Source organism: Haliotis rufescens, unplaced genomic scaffold (genome assembly GCF_023055435.1).
Source record: "Haliotis rufescens isolate VD_foot unplaced genomic scaffold, xgHalRufe1.0.p SCAF_15, whole genome shotgun sequence".
Classification (NCBI taxonomy): domain Eukaryota; kingdom Metazoa; phylum Mollusca; class Gastropoda; order Lepetellida; family Haliotidae; genus Haliotis; species Haliotis rufescens.
The window spans coordinates 26783653-26801580 of NW_025963835.1; the positions used below are offsets into that span (position 1 = coordinate 26783653).

General features: G+C 39.9%; 1 protein-coding gene across 1 annotated transcript; it reads left to right on the plus strand.

Moving 5' to 3' along the window:
• The first annotated feature begins 5171 nt into the window (after positions 1-5171).
• On the plus strand, positions 5172-17107 carry LOC124140274 (phospholipase A(2)-like). The gene is made up of 5 exons (XM_048395932.1): positions 5172-5433; positions 7245-7402; positions 11821-11986; positions 15937-16080; positions 16846-17107. Exons 1-5 carry the CDS (start codon positions 5282-5284, stop codon positions 16991-16993), a joined length of 768 nt encoding a protein of 255 aa, XP_048251889.1. The 5' UTR covers positions 5172-5281; the 3' UTR covers positions 16994-17107.
• Positions 17108-17928: the final 821 nt, after the last annotated feature.

Consider the following 17928-nt stretch of genomic DNA (forward strand, 5'->3'; position numbering starts at 1 on the left):
TTCAATTGTCTTGTGAGTCATTCGTGTCTTACGATATATGTATAGGATGAGGAGTAGGATGAGGGATGGGTATGGTGTGCCATTTTGCATGTAGATGTCAACTATCTTCAGACAGAGCAAAGTCGCAGGGCTAAGTTTATCATGAACCGAAAACGGGTACACACAAAGTAGTGACGTCACGAAGACGTTGTTAGCGGTATTACAGTGTGCAAATATTGCTTCGATTTCAGCAGGGTTGTCGTAAGAGGTGACTAACGTGATCGGTTGGTCAGGTTCGCTGACTTGGTTGATGCATGTCATCGTATCCCAATTGCGTAGATCGATGCTCATGATATCAATCACTGGATTATCTGGTTCAGACTCGATTATTTACAGACCATATAGTGGGAATATTGCCGAATGCGGCGTTAAACAACAATGAAACAAACAGTTCGAAAGATCTGTAAGGACATAACTAACGCAAGCTGAAAAAGCGACATGGGTATTTTCGCTCATTGTTCTTATCCTTTCGAGACCGCCTCCGTGGTCTAGTGGTAGAGAGTCCGCCCGGAGAGCGGAAGGACCGGGGTTCGATCCCTAGCCGCGTCATTCCAAAAGACGTTAAAAGATGGTACTTGTTGTTACCCTGTCTGGCGCTCGGCATGAAGGGGCTAAAACAAGGACTGGTCGGGTCGGAGTCAGTATACTGTGTCTGAGTGGGGTATTCATGTTAAACTGCGGCATGGTATCTCAGTGTGCTAGCACTATAAATCGGCGTCAGTCCGGACAGTCCGCAATAACGTTAAACCCCATTTCACTTCACCTCTTATCCTTTCGACGGGCGGTCGGGTAGCCTAGTGGTTAAAGCGTTCGCTCGTCACGCCGAAGACCAGGGTTCGATTCCCATGGGTACATTGTGTGAAGCCCATTTCTGGTGTCCCCCGCCTTGATATTGCTGGAATATTGCTAAAAGCGGCGTAAAACCATATTCACTGACACAGATACAAGTACATAATAGTAATATTGGGTACGTTTTTCACTACCGGAATATAATGTGTAATTATGAAATCAAAAAGAGTACCGTTTTCAAAACGTTCTTGTATTCATGGTTGAAGGGAGGTAAACCTACTATGTTTTCAATTTAAGGTAGTCTGACTGCAATTCTGTCCATACGTTGAATAATGCTTGATTCTTATTGGTTGAAAAGAAGTATCCTTTCTCCCATTGATACCTCTTTTAAGATAAGCCTTTTCACACAAAAAACGGTGCTTATTAAAACTCGATCTACCAACAGTCTATTCATCGATACATTTAACAATGGCTGCCGATAACCCATTAACATATTGTATACGTTTGATATATGAACATCAGCTTATCAAACAGGATGAAATCTATTTCAGAACATACACAATTAAATAAAAACACACTAACCACTGCGTGAGGGCCACATTATTATCGGTCTTAAAACATAAAAAGTCTCTCTTGTGTCGTCGTCTGCAGCTGAAAACGCCCATACTACAGGTGTTCCGACCCGTGAAGATCCGGGGTAGAATAGGTCTTCAGCAACCCATGCTTGCCGTAAAAGGTGACTATGCTTGTCGTAAGAGGCGACTTACAGGATCGGGTGGTCAGGCTCGCTGACTTGGTTGATGCATGTCATCGATCCCAGTTGCGTGGATCGATGCTCATGATGTCAATCACTGGATTGTCTGGTCCAGACTCGATTATTTACATACTGCCGTCATGTAGCTGGAATATTGCTGAGTGCGGCGTTAAACAACAAACAAACAAACAAATCAGGTGTTTCCGTTGACAATGGCTGTGTCAATAGGCTCATTTCCACCATTAGATGATGATAATGCTGAACATCACTACAGATCCGGATTGTCCTCTGGGTTCATGACATAAATAGCACTGTCCCCGGGAACTGGTGATTTGGCAGCCATCGAGTCAAGTTCGGCCAGGTCGATGTTCGGGATGGAGAGATAGTCATTCCTAATACAGTAAACTACGGTTATAACGAACTCAAAGGGACCACTAATTTTAGTTCGTAATAACCGTAGTTCGTTATAAGCATTTATACAGCATATACACAAGAAATGGTCGGGACTAAAAAATAAGTTCGTTATATCCGTCAGTTCGTTATAAGCGTGTTCGTTATAAACGTAGTTTACTCTATGTGATACTGATGGGGAAAAACTTCAAACTCACTGCGGCATAAGTACAAGTTCAACATAATTAACATCCGGTTATATGATAAAGTGTGTTGGAGAAATAAATTCGTTGATCATTTTATCACTATTTCAACAACCTGTCACCCCTGAATTTTAAAATTACCCGTTGATTTCCAAGAAATGACCTGGTGATTTCCAAGAAATGCCGGGTCTTGGTGATTTCCAAGTAATGACGTGTCTTGGTGATTTCCAAGAAATGGCGTGTCGCGTCGATTTCCAAGAAATATGCAAGAGGTTGCGATGAGATTAAATTTATTTTCATAGGGGTTTATTTCATCAATTCTTGTTAAAAAACGCCATTTTTTATTTCGATTTTTTGACAAAGATAGTAAGGGCGTAATTACAAATAAACGAGAAATTTAAAGTAAGTAACACACCGGACCTAAAATACAAACATAATCAAATAATATACAAAACAAAATATACATCCATGTTTGCTGGTGGCTAAATATGAAACAAACAAAAAATGGTGATTCGATGGTGATGTATTTCATACGTACATAATAGTTATGTTTTGAACCTTAAGACTGCAGTACAGTAAAATACGGTTATAACGAACACGCTTATAACGAACTGACGGATATAACGAACTTACTTTTTAGTCCCGACTATTTGCTGTAGTTATGCTGTATATATGCTTATAACGAACTACGGTTATAACGAACTAAAATTAGTAGTCCCTATGAGTTCGTTATAACCGTAGTTTACTGTATATAGGTGAATGTTTCCAGCCTCGTAATGTTTCGCTAACGTTTGTAATTCTTTGGTCTAGTTCAATTTTTAAGAGCATATATTCCTTTGCCAGGCAGGTTTTTTTTAGATATATAGACATTCAACATTCTTTTTCACATATTACGCAAAAATACAATATCGGTATTCTGGGGAATACGAGAAACAAATAAAGATAATATTTGTAGGGTATTCACTGTAATATTTTAAAACCAACTTGTTTCTAATATCCGAATAAGAGTCCCAATAATAAAACGCTATGACGGGATCGGGTGGTCAGGCCCGCTGACCTGGGTGATGCATGTCATCGATCCGCGTGGATCGATGCTCATGATTTTAGTCACTGGATTGTCTGGTCCAGACTCGATTATTTACAGACCGCCTCCGTCATATAGCTGGAATATTGCTGAGTGCGGCGTTAAACAACAAACCAACCAATCATATATTATTTTTAAGCTGATTTCAGCTTGTGCATGATTATTACAATATACTTATCAAACTTTGCAAAGCCTCAATATTCCTAAAGAACCAAATTGTGTAATTATTGATATTTTTTTATAAACTACATGTAATTTTACTTTTAAATGACACACTTAGTGACCTTTCACTGTATATAGTTATTAAAAGATAACAAAGGAGCCGTTAACTTGAGAATCCACTCTAAGATATTGTAATATTGGAAAATGGTTGCCAAGGTCGACAGAATATAAAATTGAAGTGGCTACCGCTGTGAAATTACCAACCACATCAACAACTTCCTTTGTACCAAGTTTCAGGCTTTTATGATAAAAAGCACAATTGTTACATATATATCTTCTGGATAAGAGATTAATTTATTTTCTCATTAATTGTTTGCAATTGTTTCAAAAAAGATAAACTTTCAATTTAGATCGCTGAAACGGGGGACGTATTAGAAATCATTGTGTGAGCTTTCAGGTGAAGTTTCAGCGACACTGGATTCTTTGCTTACTGAGGAAAAGATTTTTATATTACCCCCAAACTGGCGACGAAGGGCAACCAAACCATGACATAAAGTCACTTGGTTTTAGTCAAGTGAGCTAATAAAATAAGAAAAACTTTTCTGAATAATTCATAAATAATTTCAGAAATAGTCCCGGGAAGGACTTGACTTAAGATGAAATTATGATTGAATATAGCGATATGAGGTTCCGGTGTAGAAAATAAACAGCCAATCATCCTTCAGGGTTAGGAAGTAGAACCACCACCCACTGTCGCCTAAACCCGGTTGTTAGCGCTGCTGAAGCGCCGTTATGGCCTCCGGTATATATGACGTTTGTATATGAAAGATTGATATTACTTATGATTAATTTTCCTAATTTAGGCCACACTAAGGATGAGTTGAACAAATATAATTTTGACAAATAAATCCCTGTAGCGTATCAAATTAAATGTACAATGATTTCAAATCCATGTTAACGTTTTCGTTTTTATGAATGAGTGAATGTGTTGGGTTTAACGGTATAGGAAACTACGGTTATAACGAACACGCTTATAACGAACTGACGGATATAACGAACTTACTTTTTTGGTCCAGACTGATTGCTGTAGTTATGCTGTATATATGCTTATAACGAACTACGGTTATAACGAACTTAAATTAGTAGTCCCTTTGAGTTCGTTATAACCGTAGTTTACTGTATACGAAACACGTGTGGTAGCCTCAACGCTTTTGGTATCACTTTCATGATGGTATAAGTGTTTAAACAGCGCCGAGGATGTGACGTTTTATTCTATATTATCTGTACAAATGCAAAGGCATGGTTTATTTAGTACCGTAATCTTGAAATACAAAACATAGGGCCTCTCTTTACCGAGTGTAGAAGAGAGCTGAAAGAAATGAGCGCCCGCGCGAAGTATAGTAAACTATGGTTACAACGAACTCAAAGGGACCACTAATTTTAGTTCGTTATAACCGTAGTTCGTTATAAGCAAATATACAGCATATATTGAGCAAGTATACAGCAAATGGACGGGATCAAAAACACATTTCGTCATATCCGTCAGTTCGTTATAAGCGTATTCGTTATAAACGTAGTTTACTGTATGGTACGTTAGTTTGACGTTGTTTAAGGAAGCACTCTGTAATATTCCAGCTATATGGAGGCGGCCTGAAAACAAGCCAGTGATTAATATCCGGAGCATCGATTCATGCAATTAGGATACGATGTTTGACAGACACTTCTTTAACAGAGTCGGGATCAGGACGGATCTGTCATGGATCATCATCAATATGTTTAGTCGCATCCGCGTCAGAAGCATATATATATAGGTATACGGCTGTCTCATGAAGCAGCATCACCAGTCGCCCCCGGCTGACAATGTGGCTCTCGCTCTTCCTCATCGCCCTCTGTGCCCCCCTGCCCCGGGCAAGTCCTCGTGGGAGGTGGCAGGTGTACGTGGACGGACAGAGAGTCTTACAAGGACCAATGATCAATGGAACTTTTCAAGCATGCTTTCTCCATTCGGATAAGTAAATGAATTTCATTGTTTTTGTGAATGTTTTACTTGAATTACCACTTCGATTACTGAAGGGCGGTCGGGTAGCCTAGTGGTTAAAGCGTTCGCTCGTCACGCCGAAGACCCGGGTTCGTTTCCCGACATGGGTACAATGTGTGAGGCCCATTTCTGGTGTCACCCGCCGTGATATTGCTGGAATATTGCTAAAAGCGGCGTAAAACCATACTCACTCACACGATTACTGAGGGTTTGCGTTTGATAATTTATTTGTTTGTAAATGTTGTACGTTTAAATTACTGTACAACGTACACTTTAATCTGTTACTGTAGTATAGTACATTACGGACAGTATAGTTGCACAGCAATACCCTAAAAATGAGCTTATAACATACAAGGTGAGATGTTTTGTGAGAGTCGGGTCTTCTAAAACCTTGTCTTGATTCTAACGCATTTTACACGTACGTGTTGTAAAGGTACTATAATGGCAAAGTTTCCGGTATTCAATAGGAATTAAAGGCGATTCTTTAACAACAGTATCAACTAGACCGTATCGAAACTCAAAGTTAACAATTTGTAGTAGTGTTGCCAAGTGTTCCCCGGAAAATATAATGTGCACGGGGCGCATGGTTTCAACTTGACCCCTTTGACTTGAGGTGTTCATGGGGTTTAACGTCGCTGTACAAGAATATTACACATATAATTAGTCTGATCCCTGATATATAAAATAGCTACACCATAAATCTTAAAGAACAATGAGTGAGTGAGTGAGTTGGGTTTAACGCCGATTTTAACAGTATTCCATTAATATCACGGCGTGTCAACTTAATGTGGGAGGAAAGCCCGAAGTGATGCAGGTCTCAGACGTATACCACTTCGGTGAAACCCACGAGCACGGGTATGGTGCTGGCAAAGCTAAACGCATTATTGGGGCGAACCGGGGCGAACCGGGATTCGAACCCACAATCATAAGTTTCTGGCGTGCCCAAGGGACGCAATTCTACACAGCGAATCGGGCGCCTTAGAGGGCTGTGCAACCCGTGCCCCCTAAAGAACAATGAAGAACGAAGCGTTGTTTATTTCACGATAAAACATTTTTTCTATCATGACGTCATTTCTGAAGATGATGACGTGATAAATTGGGCAACGTTATTTTTGAGGGGGAAGTGTCTGATGAATTCTTCGCCATAGACGTAGCTGGCTGGCTGGTCGCATTCAAAAGTGCTAGCACACTGAGATACCATGCCGCAGTTTAACATAAATACCCCACTCAGACACAGTATACTGACTCCGAGCCGACCAGTCCTTGTTTTAACCCCAAATGCCGAGTGCCAGACAGGGTAACAACAAGTACCATCTTTTCACGTCTTTTGATGTGACGCGGCCGGGGATCGAATCCCGGACCTTCCGCTCTCCGGGCGGACACTCTACCTATAGTCCCTGCTTAAGCAGGGGATTATCATGAACCCAATACAGTAAAATACGGTTATAACGAACACGCTTATAACGAACTGACGGATATAACGAACTTACTTTTTAGTCCCGACTGTTTGCTGTAGTTATGCTGTATATATGCTTATAACGAACTACGGTTATAACGAACTAAAATTAGAAGTCCCTATGAGTTCGTTATAACCGTAGTTTACTGTATATGTAATCACATTATTAAACCTGACAATCCCCTTGTACTCATTATGGATGGGAGGGCACTGTTACATTCCGGCATATCATGAACTACATGTACATGCCAGCTGATGTTATGTAAGGCAGGTAATGTTGACAGTGTGACATTAAAACGAAATCAATGTCTCCATTGTATTACGTATAGCTCCTCATACCAGCAGCTAGATGGCGTCATTCGTCTGACCCCTCGTCAGTTGGACAGAAACGAGGCCATCTGTCACCCTGGACAGGACCTGATCGCTTACTTTCATCACCTGACAAGGAAGAGGACAAGGCGTTCTTTCCACGTCGTCATATGGCCAGGTGAGCTATTGTACCATTTTCTTGGAATGGCATCATTATTTGTTTATAAAAATCAAAAGTATGAAATGATATGCCGTAGTTGTTGACTCCTTCACATCCTCTTTTCTCAAAGTGTTTTGACGCTTCACAATCTAACATGTCAAGATTCAGCTGAGTTTGTATTGCAAGGGTTCTCTTTCCTGACTGGGCGATTGGGTAGCCTAGTGGTTAAAGCGTTCACTCGTCACGCCGAAGACCCGGGTTCGATTCCCGACATGGGTACAATGTGTGAAGCCCATTTCTGGTGTCCCCCGCCGTGATATTGCTGGAATATTGCTCAAAGCGGCGTAAAACCATACTCACTCACTCACTCACTCTCCTGACAAGAATATAGGCGATACATTGTTATAGCGTTGAATGATAACACCTGTAGCAGTTCATATTGTTGTCCGGATACGACTACTTGTCACAACCAGGAACATTTGCAACAATGCATCAAACAAAATGGCAAAGTGATACGTTCCCGACACATCCGACACAATGACTTAGTGATATATCTGACACAATGACTTAGTGATAAATCTTGCACAAGGAGTTATTTATATATCTAGCACAGTGACACATATCTGACACATCGGATAAGTATACTTCTGACACATTGACTAAGTGTTTCATCTGACACAATGACTAAGTGTTTCATCTGACACAATGACTAAATGTTTCATCTGACACAATGACTTATGACATATCTGACACAATGACTTTAACAATACATGTGACACAATGGCTTAGTGTTTCATCTGACACAATGGCTTTAACAATACATGTGACACAATGACTTAGTGGCATATCTGACACAATGACTTTAACAATACATGTGACACAATGACTAAGTGTTTCATCTGACTCAATGACTTAGTGACCTATCTGACTCAATGACTTTAACAATACATGTGACACAATGACTTAGTGATATATCTGACACAATGACTTTAACAATACATGTGACACAATGACTTAGTGGCATATCTGACACAATGACTTTAACAATACATGTGACACAATGACTAAGTGTTTCATCTGACTCAATGACTTAGTGACCTATCTGACTCAATGACTTTAACAATACATGTGACACAATGACTTAGTGATATATCTTGCACAAGGAGTTATTTATACATCTAGCACAGTGACACATATCTGACACATCGAATAAATGATATATCTGATACAATGACTTAGTGATATATCTGACACAATGACTTTAACAATACATGTGACACAATGACTTAGTGACATATCTGACACAATGACTTTAACAATACATGTGACACAATGACTAAGTGTTTCATCTGACTCAATGACTTAGTGACATATCTGACTCAATGACTTTAACAATACATGTGACACAATGACTTAGTGATATATCTGACACAATGACTTAAACAATACATGTGACACAATGACTTAGTGATATATCTTGCACAAGGAGTTATTTATACATCTAGCACAGTGACACATATCTGACACATCGAATAAATGATATATCTGATACAATGACTTAGTGATATATCTGACACAATGACTTTAACAATACATGTGACACAATGACTTAGTGATATATCTTGCACAGGGAGTTATTTATATATCTAGCACAGTGACACATATCTGACACATCGAATAAGTGATATATCTGATACAATGACTTAGTGATATATCTGACACAATGACTTTAACAATACATGTGACACAATGACTTAGTGATATATCTTGCACAAGGAGTTATTTATACATCTAGCACAGTGACACATATCTGACACATCGAATAGGTGATATATCTGATACAATGACTTTAACAATACACGTAACACAATGACTTAGTGATATATCAGACACAATGACTTTAACAATACATGTGACACAATGACTTGGTGATATATCTGACACAATGACTTAGTGATATATCTGACACAATGACTTAGCCATATATCAGACACACTGGCTGAGTGATATATCTGACACAATGACTTTTACAATACACCTGACACAATGACTAAGGGATACATCTGGCACACTGACTTAATTATATATCTGACACAATGACTAATGACAATGACCAAGGGATCTATCCGACACAATGACTTATTCCAATGACTAGGGGGCTATCTGACACAATGACTTAGTTATATATCAGATACAATGACTGAGTGATACATCCGACACAATGACTTAGTGATATATCTGACACAATTACTCATGACACTGACTAAGGGAACTATCTGACACAATGACTTCTGAAAATGACCAATGACAATGACTTAGTGATCTATCTGACACAATGACTTAGTTATATATCTGACACAATGACCTAATCATATATCTGACACAATGACCTGATCACATATCTGACACAATGACATAGTGATATATCTGACACAATGACTTAATGATATACCTGACACAACAACTAATGACAATGACTAATCTATCTGACACAATGACTTAGTTATATTTTTGGCACAATGACTTTAACAATACACCTGGCACAATGACTAAGTGATATATCTGACACAATGACTTTAACAATACATGTGACACAATGACAAAGTGATATATCTGACACAATGACTTAGTAATACATCTGACACAATGACTAAGTGATATATCTGACACAATGACTAAGTGATATATCTGACACAATGACTAAGTGATATATCTGACACAATGACTTTAACAATACATGTGACACAATGACTAAGTGATATATCTTACACAATGACTTAGTAATACATCTGGCACAATGACTAAGTGATATGTCTGACACAATGACTTTAACAATACATGTGACACAATGACTAAGTGATATATCTTGCAGAAGGAGTTATTTATACATCTAGCACAGTGACACATATCTGAGACATCGAATAGGTGATATATCTGACACAATGACTAAGTGATATATCTGACACAATGACTTGGTAATACATCTGGCACAATGACTAAGTGATATATCTGACACAATGACTAAGTAATACATGTGACACAATGACTAAGTGATATATCTGACACAATGACTTAGTAATACATCTGGCACAATGACTAAGTGATATATCTGACACAATGACTTTAACAATACATGTGACACAATGACTAAGTGATATATCTTGCAGAAGGAGTTATTTATACATCAAGCACAGTGACACATATCTGAGACATCGAATAGGTGATATATCTGACACAATGACTAAGTGATATATCAGACACAATGACTTGGTAATACATCTGGCACAATGACTAAGTGATATATCTGACACAATGACTTTAACAATACATGTGACACAATGACTAAGTGATATATCTGACACAATGACTTAGTAATACATCTTGCACAATGACTAAGTGATATATCTGACACAATGACTTTAACAATACATGTGACACAATGACTTAGTGATATATCTTGCAGAAGGAGTTATTTATACATCTAGCACAGTGACACATATCTGAGACATCGAATAGGTGATATATCTGACACAATGACTAAGTGATATATCTGACACAATGACTTGGTAATACATCTGGCACAATGACTAAGTGATATATCTGACACAATGACTTAAACAATACATGTGACACAATGACTAAGTGATATATCTGACACAATGACTTAGCCATATATCAGACACACTGGCTGAGTGATATATCTGACACAATGACTCAGTAATATATCTGGCACAATGACTTTTACAATACACCTGACACAATGACTAAGGGATACATCTGGCACACTGACTTAATTATATATCTGACACAATGACTAATGACAATGACCAAGGGATCTATCCGACACAATGACTTATTCCAATGACTAGGGGGCTATCTGACACAATGACTTAGTTATATATCAGATACAATGACTAAGTGATATATCCGACACAATGACTTAGTTATACATCTAGCACAGTGAGTCAGTGTTATATCTGACACAATGAGTAAGTGATATATCTGACACAATGACTAGGTGATATATCCGACACAATGACTTAGTTATACATCTAGCACAGTGAGTCAGTGTTATATCTAACAAAATGACTTAGTCATATATCAGACACAATATCTAAGGGTTACATGCTCACAATAACTGGGTGATATATCTGACACAATGACGCAGTTATATATCCTCACAATGACTTAGTCATATATCCTCACAATAACTGGGTGATATATCTGACACAATGACGTAGTTATATATCCTCACAACGTCTTAGTCATATATCCTCACAATAACTGGGTGATGTATCTGACGCAATGACTCAGTTATACATCCCTTACAATGACTAAGTGATACATCTGGCACAATTTACCTGCAGTAACCGTATTGATAATTTACCTGTAGCAACTGTCTTGAACCAGCTGAAGTATGTTCAGTTTTACTCCAGGAACAAGATGGTGTGGTGCAGGAGCCATAGCGAGAAACTACACAGATCTCGGAAGATATCGTGAGACTGACAGATGCTGCCGAGACCACGACAACTGCCCCAGTTCAATCCCAGGGGCAAGATGGTCCTCAAAACATGGGCTTCGGAACTACGGTTTGGTGACAAGGTATTTATTCGCACTGAATGAATCTAAGTGTGCAGTACAGTAGAAGACTTAATTTACCCAAAACAACTCAGGTAATTCTGTTTCAAAGTATGCGGTGTCAGGAAAATGCTTTAGCTCATGGCTGCAAACTCACCAATTATATCAAGCTTGTGAATACTTTCACTGGGTAATGGCTTAACACACCAACTTGACCATGGCTGTAAACGCAGGAACTAGGTCATGCTGGGACACACCCAGTAGGCCATGACTGAACGCACCAAGTAGATCATGATGGAACATACACAGTAGGTCATGACTGGACACACCAACTAGGTCATGATCGAACAGACACAGTAGGTCATGACTGGACACACCAACTAGGTCATGATCGAACAGACACAGTAGGTCATCGCTGAACGTACCAACTAGATCATGATCGAACACACACAGAAGGTCATGACTGGACACACTAACTAGGTCATGATCGAACAGACACAGTAGGTCATCGCTGAACGCAGCAACTAGGTCATGTTCGAACAGACACAGTAGGTCATCGCTGAACGTACCAACTAGATCATGATCAAACACACAGAAGGTCATGACTGGACACACCAACTAGGTCATTATCGAACAGACACAGTAGGTCATCGCTGAACGTACCAACTAGATCATGTTCGACCACACACAGTAGGTCATCGCTGAACGTACCAACTAGATCATGATCGAACACACACAGTAGGTCATGACTGGACACACCAACTAGGTCATGAGTGAGTGAGTGAGTTGGGTTTAACGCCGATTTTAACAGTATTCCAGTTATATCGCGGCGTGTCAGCTTAATGTGGGAGGAAAGCCCGAAGTGATGCAGGTCTCCGACGTTTATCACTTCGGTGAAACCCACGAGCACGGGTATGGTGCTGACAAACCTTGAAACATAATCGGGGCGAACCGGGATTCGAACCCACAATCATAGGTTTCTGGCGTGCCCAAGGGACGCAACTCTGCACAGCGAATCGCGGCGCCTTAGACGACTGGGCCACCCGTGCCCCCCAACTAGGTCATGATCGAACAGACACAGTAGGTCATGACTGAAGGCACCAATTAGGTCATGATCGAACACACACACAGTAGGTCATGACTGAAGGCACCAATTGGGTCATGATCGAACACACACAGTAGGTCATCGCTGAACGTACCAGCTAGGTCATGCTGGCCATGACAGTGAGCAAACCAACTAGGGCTTAACTGAAAACACCAACTCTGTCATGGTTCTGAAAAGTCCCTCTCATTTGCTCTCATGTACGTTGTATATTCGTATTCTCTTTACTAACGACCATTTTGTCATATTAGAGAAGGGGATATTGACAAACTGGCATAACAACAAATATTTCATCCTAAAGCTAATTAAATATCCATTGTTAATGGCTGTTGTTTTCAAGGCCACTTGAGGTCGAAGTAATACCATTTAATTGCAAAAACATAATTTTGTGATATATATTTTTTTAATTAAAACTAAAAACGTATTTCGAGGATTTTTTTATATGAATGAATAAACTGACGGCCAAAAGATCTTTACCACTTTGGAAATGAAATTGCAAAATTTTAAAAACACAAGTTCAATGCAACAAAGCCAATGCAAAACACATCCTACAAACACAACAATGCGCTGTGCAGAAAGTGATACACGTCCACGGCACGTTTCTTTTTTCAGAAAATGCAAAAAAGTGAAAGAAAAGCACGTGCCGCTTTGGCAGCCGACACGTATACGTATAATAAGGGTATATAAATGATAATGACCGCATGTCAGGCACTCAAGCTGATAAAAAAAACACACCACAGAAATGCCACGACTCACACCCGAGCAACGCGAGCGGGCCCTGGGTATGATACAGATGTGAGTCATCCATGCCCACGTTGCTAGTACTTTTGGTTGCTCCCGTGTTGCTGTGACTAAACTGATGCAAAGTTCCTGATAGGACAATAAGAGGGAACCCACACTAACTACGCCCAATGAGGACCGGTACTTGCGTACTTTGCATCTGCGGAATCGATTCCTGACAGTGAAGTCATCAGCGACGAATGTTTGGGTTTGTTTGTTTGTCGTTTAACGCCGCACTCAGCAATATTCCAGCTATATTACGGCGGTCTGTAAACAGTCGAGTCTGGACCAGACAATCCAGTGATTGATATCATGAGCATCGATCCACGCAATTGGGATCGATGACATGAATCAACCAAGTCAGCGAGCCTGACCACCCGATCCCATTAGTCGCCTTTGACGACATGCATAGTCACCTTTTACGGCAAGCATGGGTTGCTGAAGACCTATTCTACCCCGTCAGCGACGAATGCCCCGACTTAGGGCTTAAGGAATTAGGGCTTTCAGACCATAAAGAGAACGGTTATTGGGCCCGGACTGTACGTCGTTAGCAGACCAGCAGAGGTTAGTCTTCACTGATGAATGCCCGTTCTGTCTACTCAGAGCTGATGGAAGGTGAGAACGAACGGCGGCATGTTGCGTTCAGGAGGTCGTGCCGTATGGTGGAGGGTGTGTTATGGTGTGGGGAGGAATTAGTGGGCAGGAGAGAACACTACTGGCCATCGTTAACGGAAATTTGACAGCTCGGCGTTACATGGATGATATTCTTCGTCCGATTGTCCTATCATTTCTACAACAGCAACCACGTGGTGTCCTTTATCACCATGACAACGCCAGACCCCATACAGCCCGAATCGTACAGAACTTCATTGCAGCCAACAACGTCAACGTGTTGCCGTGGCCTGCACGCTCCCCAGACATGTCCCCCATAGATCACCTCAGGGATGTCTTCGACAGCTACCATATCCTCCAGCCAGCCGTCTGAACTGATCTAGGCCCTCAAAAACGAATAGCGACGTATCCGACGTGACGTCATCAGACGACTGACTGTTTCTGTGCGACGGACAATTTTTTGCGTGTCTTGTAGCAGGGGGTGGTCATACACGCTATAAATGTGAAGTGTCTTTGAGTGAGTGAGTATGGTTTTACGCCGCTTTTAGCAATATTCCAGCAATATCACGGCGGGTGACACCAGAAATGGGCTTCACACATTGTACCCATGTCGGGAATCGAACCCGGGTCTTCGGCGTGACGAGCGAAGGCTTTCACCACTAGGCTACCCAACCGCCCGAAGTGTCTTTGAACATTTTAGATGTGTGTTACCTTTCTCCATTACGTTGAAATCTTGTTTTTGCCACCCCACCTCAATTCGGGAACCTGTCATACCAATATGGGATACTGTATGACTGTCATTTTAAATGTTCATTATTTTGAGATTTTGATCTTTTTACTTCATGCATCTATTAAACTAGGGTGATTTATAACTATGGTAAAGTTTCTTTTGGTCGTCAGTTTAGTCTACCTCTTCCTTAAATGAGGGTCGTGATGGGTTTTAATGCTTAACGTAAAACACTCTTCAAACACTATCGTAAACGTAAAATTCATCTTTTTTTTATCGTAAATGCTTATCGTAAAATACCAAAAAATAACTGCTTAACGTAAATAAATAATTTACTGCTTATCGTAAAATTATTAAAATGTTCAAAAACAGTCTGTCTTTAAGACCCAAATGCTTCGCCACAGAAAGCAGGCTGCGCAACTGACGCAGGGGACCAGTCTAGAATGTTTAGCGATTTGAGATTTTACCAGGTATCAAAAATATGAATTGTCAGGATGAAACGAAAGCAGAATTAAAGTCCCATGTCCCTCCATGGCCGATTTAGGAATATTTTTACCCTAAATTTTACTGCTTACTGCTTATGGGACCCACCCATCAGAACCCTCTTAAATGCCAAGTCAAAGAGCCACTTCCTTCATCTAACTGCTTTAGAGGTTACGTTTCAGTCCCAAAGAAACACGAATCGTTCTTAAACCATCAACTTCATTATTTCAAAACCTATGAAATTCATGAAGCTTCCTGTTGTGATTTCAGAAGTGAATGTTCGTGCGACAGACGGTTCAACGACTGCCTCGGCAAGTCATCGGATAAAGCTGCAGACGGTATAGGGATAGTTTATTTCAACCTTTTGAGTATGAAGTGTTTCGATGAGCGTCCCACGCCTTGCACCAAGCGTCGGTATGTATATTGTAGAGGCATGTGCCGTAACGTACATTCGAGAACAAGGGTGTGAAACTGGCTGTATGTAGTTATGACATTATCATTTCGTGTTGGGACTTATTCTATGTACACACTCTATTATCAGATTTTAATACCCAGTTATAATGGTTTTATTGTCACAATTCAATGGAATTAGTGTTTTACCTACTCACAAGATTTGAAAATGAAGTAAAAAAACATTATTTTAAACCAATATTTCCACTGATAATTAGAATAACAGTTATATGAAACAAAATGTTTGCCAAATTCAGATAACCGAACATACTACCTGTAATCAATGACATAATATGGATAGTTTAATGACCTAATAAAAATGTTACAGCCAATTTGGTCAAATTATGCATTTTTCCTTCAATTTATGCAATTTTGACCCCCTGAAAATTCAAGCACACACTTGCAAGCTTACTACCCAATGAAAATTGTGTACAGATACCTCCTTTATGCAATAGAAAAGGTTTAAGGTATACAGGAAAATGTGGGAACGAAAATCTTAACTAAGCCTCTTTTCTGCTGGTGGCCAACCGACTATTACTAGTTATTAATGTTTCAAATGAATAAATGGTTGTCCCAAGTTTTATTTGAGTTGAATGCATGAACCTTAAATATTGTGTATGGGACCAAGCCACTAGTCACACACGCACGCACACAAGCACGCACGCACGCACGCACGCACGCACACGCACACATTGTATTATTGAATCATTTTCTTTTATTTGTCCACAGGCGTTATGGCAACCACTATCCTGAACGCTGCCCAAAGACGTGGTACTTCCACGACAACATCAGATACAAACCGCATCAGCACGAGCCATCTACTGGGATTTGGATCACAATATATATGTCAAATTTATACGAATATTTGTATGATTAAGATGTAGTGAGTTAACTGACTTCAAAAGTCCAGTTTCCACCCTTGCCAACCTTGCCTGGTACTGTGGAGTTATAATTTGGCTGGACTGACGAGTCTATGCATAGTCCGATCAAAATCGCGTAACGAAATGCAGATATATATATATATATATATATATATATACTCTGCCACAAAAGTAGGGGATTACAGACTGAGTGAAAACTAAACATCATTGATCAGCTCATACGTAGGTTGGTTGTTGGTTGGTCCGCTGTTTAACCCCGCACTCAGCAATATTCCAGCTATATGACGGCGGTCTGTAAATAATCGAGTCTGGACCAGACAATCCAGTGATTGACATCATGAGCATCGATCCACGCAATTGGGATCGATGACATGCATCAAAGAATCCCTCAGAAATAATTTTTGATTTTACATATGTCTTTCATCTCAAAATATACCCAAGACACAGTTAAAAACGCTCAATCATACTGTATAGTTCCGCATGTCCAGATGTGCTTTAAATTGCATCTGAAACATATGTAATATATGGGGAAATGTATGTGAACCATTACGCAACGAGTTGACAATTGTTTTAGGTATGCCCGTTTGCGCTAAGACGGAACCCGGTCGCAAAAATGGCCATAAAAGGGGCACGAGTCGCTATTCGGCTTGTCCCGGAATAACACGAGTTGGTCACGAATGCATGAAAAGGATCACTCAAGGGCAGGTAAATCAGTCTGGGACAGGGCGTGTCTCCCTCTTCTGATTGTTGCTGCATAACATAAATATGTTAAGTGTAATAATTTACAGTTTGGAATGATTAAAAAAATATTTTTATAACTATTTATGTATTTCGTATGTTGGCTTATCATTATCCATATATTGTATTAAGACAATGGTAAAGTTTCTTTTGAAAGTTTGGTTACATCTTTCCTACTGAATTATTACTCATC